General features: G+C 41.0%; 1 protein-coding gene across 1 annotated transcript; it reads left to right on the top strand.

Moving 5' to 3' along the window:
• Positions 1-822: 822 nt before the first annotated feature.
• On the top strand, positions 823-2,383 carry nkx1.2la (NK1 transcription factor related 2-like,a). The gene has a single exon (XM_031834998.1). It carries the CDS (start codon positions 823-825, stop codon positions 1,459-1,461), a length of 639 nt encoding a protein of 212 aa, XP_031690858.1. The 3' UTR covers positions 1,462-2,383.
• The last annotated feature ends 2,490 nt before the right edge of the window (positions 2,384-4,873 follow it).

The following is a 4,873-nucleotide window of genomic DNA, read 5'->3' as shown; positions in this document are numbered from 1 at the left end:
TAAGAAACCCACAAAGGGTTGCGCCCACAGCCCGGTGTGTGATTGGCATTGGGACAGACTGGCCAGATAATTGTTTAAATCGTCCCATTGAGGATGCCTTCGCTCGCTTTGATCGATATCCCATTACTGCATCCTGCATATCTCCCTCCAGCACCTTGCAGGTACAAACTTCAAACCACATCCATGTCTGATCCTAAATATCGTTCGATTAAAACTTCCCTTTAAATAGATGACATTTATCGATCCACCCACAAATATGAAACTCCATTAGCACGTCATGGGTAGATGGTGGAGCAGGATTTAGCTGGGATTTCTCTCCAAAACATGACATTTGAGGCGATTTGTGATTTATAAATGATTTAGGGATTAGAGGCCAAGCCACCATAGTCCCCTTCTTAACCCTGGCTTCGTTCCACTCGCACAACTCCCATATTTTAATCAAACACATTTTACAGTTACGCTATTAGGTAGGCCTATTTTCGACTTTTTATAGGTGTTAAGGATTTCACACATCGGAAATGTTCAGTCTTTATGTTCCATTTAAGGGATCATACTTTCTTTTTTTCATTCTTACTTTATGCATAGATCTCAAACAAGCTACTGTAAACATAGTTTAAGTGGGAGATATGGCTCTAGAGAAGAGGGGCATTCAGGTGGCACTGTCCATTCAGCACCACTTTCCACTTGGCACATGTATGCACTTCCTCATCAACATGCTGCCGCTTTTTGAGATCTTATTTCCCTATGTATGAGATCAAAAACATGAACATTTGCAGGGAATTGGATTAGCTCTTGAAAAGCACATTTACAGTACTAATGTTAATGTCTGTGTTCACAGGCGAACACACAAAGACTGACCGCTCAAGTAGCGCAGATCTCAAGCACCAGGTAACTGCCAGCATCCCACTTTTAGTACATTCAGCGACTGAGCCAGAGGAGCAGATAGAGGGGGACGTGGACAGCATCAGCAGCAGCGCCGAAACTTCAGCCACACATGAGCTCTTGCCCCACAAACGGCGGCGCTCGGATCTTGGTTGTGCCAAGCCGCGACGTGCAAGAACTGCCTTCACCTATGAACAACTGGTGGCTCTGGAGAACAAATTCCGCTCTACGAGATACCTGTCTGTGTGTGAGAGACTCAACCTGGCTCTGTCCCTCAGCCTCACTGAGACGCAGGTCAAGATCTGGTTCCAGAACAGAAGAACCAAGTGGAAGAAACAGAACCCGGGTGCGGACAGCACAATGCCACCCGGGCCCAACTCTTTGGTCAGTATCAACCCAAGTCCTGTGACTTGTGTGTCGAGTTCAGCCAATTACCAAACTTTCCCGTCTTTCAGCTCTGGGAACATGATCTTTCATACTGATGGTGCGGTTCCTTTGTCGTCCACTGGAGGGATGTTACATCCCTTCTTACCCAATGGTTACCATCTCCAGCCGTCCTACTTTACTCCACATTTATGAGACATGCCCTGCTTCATCTCCTGCGACTTGGTCACATTGTGATTGTAATTATTGGACTCTCACAAAAGTGTAATTTTTTAAAATGGTCTGTCCATAGACCTAATGACAGACATCAGTCTTCACCCTTAAATGATTTGTTAAGATGATGGAGAAAACTCATCTGAAGGAGCCTGATATTTAAGGCTTCTTTTCAGATATATGGGTGGTGAACAAGACTATTTGTCATTAGTATATCTGATGATGTTGATACAGCTGTTATTCATCGAATTCCTCTGCAGCAATGTAATACGAAAAAACTGCTGTATGTAGAGTGTATGTACTATAGAGATTGTCGGCAAGAATAGTAAACTTAACCAATATCCTGTTTTCTCTTTCACTGTATTTGAATCTGTCAGGAGCAAAATGTGGCATGATAAAAAACCCATCTCTCCTTGCTGTAGATCTGTAGGGTCTCACTCACATGCTTTCACTGTTCATATCTTATAATGAAAACATTGAAATTAAAAACATATGTACAACATATAGTCCTAATATATTATGAATTATGTTTTTTGTTTCGGGTGGTTAGAAGCGAGATGGAATTAATTGTGCAAAAAAACTGATCATTTAGACTGTCACAGAATGAACTACGATCCTTGATGCCAAGCTGGTGAAGGAGGTTTAATCGCAGATCAGATTAATTTGACTCAATTCTGTATCTGTATCTCCTTCAGGCCAGTATAGCTCCATGTTATTGATGTCAAACATTTGATTTTTACACAACTACAAAAAATATTTAGTTTGCAAGGACTGACTCAATTGCTCAATTCAGGATTTAAGAAATATATACAGTATATTACTAGGGTGCATGTTTGTGGTGATGATGCACTTGAGATGAGTGTTGTTGAAAGAGCAGCTCTGTTTAGTGCAGATAATTGTAATTGTTTTTATCAACGATGCCTCCATCCAATAAATTCAGAATGTTTTTCATTGACTGCCATCTCTTGGATAAAAAAGATCAGACTTCAAGGGTTCTACTACCTACATAAGCACTCGCAGAAATATGCTTCAACTACACACTATAACCACAGAGAGTCGCCATCTCCTCACGTTGTGCTGTATAGCTAATAAGTAGTAAGTGCATGAAGACCAAACACTGGTTCAACCCCGATTCAACGACATATCTTGGTTGCACAACACTGGTACTACTGAGGACCTAGTTTGTATGCTAGTAATATTGGTATATCTAATATCTAATATATATATATATATATATATATATATATATATCTAATAATGGTTTGTTGACCGTAAATACACAAGTTCAACTGAAATGTATGTATGTTAGAGTAAATGCATAGGCACCTTTGTGTTCATTAGCCAGAGTCAACTTCCATTTAGTTTATTGTATTACCGTGTGCCTATGGTTCTATTTAGTCCCTTTCCCTCATGTCTGCTTTATTTTGAATTGATTTACTTAGTGATTTAATATTTATTTATTCCTAGCTTGTGCTGTGTTTTGGTTGACTTACTTACGTGACTTCCTTTCCTTTGAATTCGTTAACCCCTTTTGAGTGCTCGTCTTGTTGTGTGAATGAGGGAATGAGTGTGTTAATTAGGGACCTGAGCCACGACCCCTTCAGCTGAGGAGTATTGGGGTTAATGATCTGCCCCTGCACAAAGGCAGCTCTCCGACAATGTTCAGCAGAGATTCAAGCCAGCAACGGGAGAGGACAGGTGCAACAGGCTGTGTTCAGGCACACTATCAAAAAAAAATAAGAAAAATAAAATTAAGTAGGGTACATTAATTGCACTATACAACTGCTACACCTGGCTATCAGCTGAGCCTTGTCTGGCAGAGAAACAGTTAATTCAGCCTCATTTACTGCCTTTAAAAAAACATAGCTGATATGGCTGACTTGCTTAAAGAAATGTGGTTTCTACTGACAATTGAGATGTGCAAACTATGGCATAAGGGGACAACAAGCAGATAAGAGGCAATCTGTAATTTCGATTAAGACATTGAGCGAGCTAGGACAGACATAGTCAATATAACTATTTGTTCAGCACTTTTGAAATGTATAGTGACAGAATTCAGAACATGGGGTGTTTTTACAGCGTGGTTTTTACAGTGTTCTCCCTGTACACTTAGTCAGAACTATATGATAAATAAAGGGGACATATAAGCAGACAATGAAAGCTCTTACAACATTCAATGATTACATTTCTATAAAACAGGTTATAGGCTACATGTGCACCACAGTAGGCAAAATTAAGAGGTGAAAGTAGACCAAATTATTAGGGTGAGGCACATGGGCTACTAACAACTTACTACACAACATACACTTAGTATTACTTTCTTAGCTACATTATACACATCTCCCTGGCATATTACATAATATATGCAGCAGCATACAATACATTTTTGGACTCACTTGAACAGGAAGGTGGCGCGGCAGTCCATCGTGGGCAAATTTTGTCATCAAACTTTGTCATCAAAGTCTGGCATTCTCTGAATTTATGGTACTTTCAAGACAACTGGGAACTCAAAGAAAAAAAAGGTTGAATCATGATGACATCAGTGATCTTCAGGTAGTAGCTCTAGTAAGAGGCAGAGTTCCCGATTTACAATTCAGAGTTGGATTAAAGTTCAAAACGTATTTTCCCAGTCGTAGTTCGTTTTTCCTGAGTTCCCAATAAGGGGGGCTATAGCCACGTCACAAATTTGTGTAGCCCCAGTTAAGCTCCCTCAAGCATTTTTTTAATTTTTAATTTTTAAATAAAGAAATATGTAAAAGTTCAAAACCAGCCATTCTGTTCCCAACCCGACCCCTGGCTGCATGCTCGTGCCGCGCGTTTACCCAATGACTTGTGTGTGTGTCTGGTGTGTGTGCTTGTGCACGTTAGGCTACATTATGTGAGCTAACTTCTAGCTAGTTAGTCGCCCATCTTGCCCCATTGTGCTGGACCGTTTTCTGATCAAGAGAAGAGTGTGGATAGAAAATGGAAATCTAGACCCTGTCTCCGAGGGGGCCGAAGAAGAAGAGATAAATAAAGAAGAAGAAGATAAACATTTGATTCGGAGAGAGAAACTTGTGAGCCACGACATGAGGGAACACCAGAGCAGTTCGTTGCTGCTAGCTGCTCCACAGCCACTGTTAGCTGCACTGTTAGCACAGCCACCGCTCCCTCTGATTTAAGCCAGTCACCTGTTGAAGAACCAAGGCACCCTCTTCTTTGGCTTTATCCAGCCACAAAAGTTGGACAGCAGGATCGCTACTTCAATCGTAGATGGTATGAGGATTACCGATGGCTGGAATATTCTATTTCAAAGGACCATGCTTTTTTCTTTGCATGCTGCCACTTGCAACGTCCAGGAAACCATGGTTGAGAGAAGGCGGTATTTACCCACAATAGCTAGCAGAACTGGAAG

Source organism: Oncorhynchus kisutch, linkage group LG11 (genome assembly GCF_002021735.2).
Source record: "Oncorhynchus kisutch isolate 150728-3 linkage group LG11, Okis_V2, whole genome shotgun sequence".
NCBI classification, from domain to species: Eukaryota; Metazoa; Chordata; class Actinopteri; order Salmoniformes; family Salmonidae; genus Oncorhynchus; species Oncorhynchus kisutch.
The sequence above is the reverse complement of the archived record's forward strand: the minus strand, read 5'-3'. Positions and strand labels throughout refer to the sequence as shown.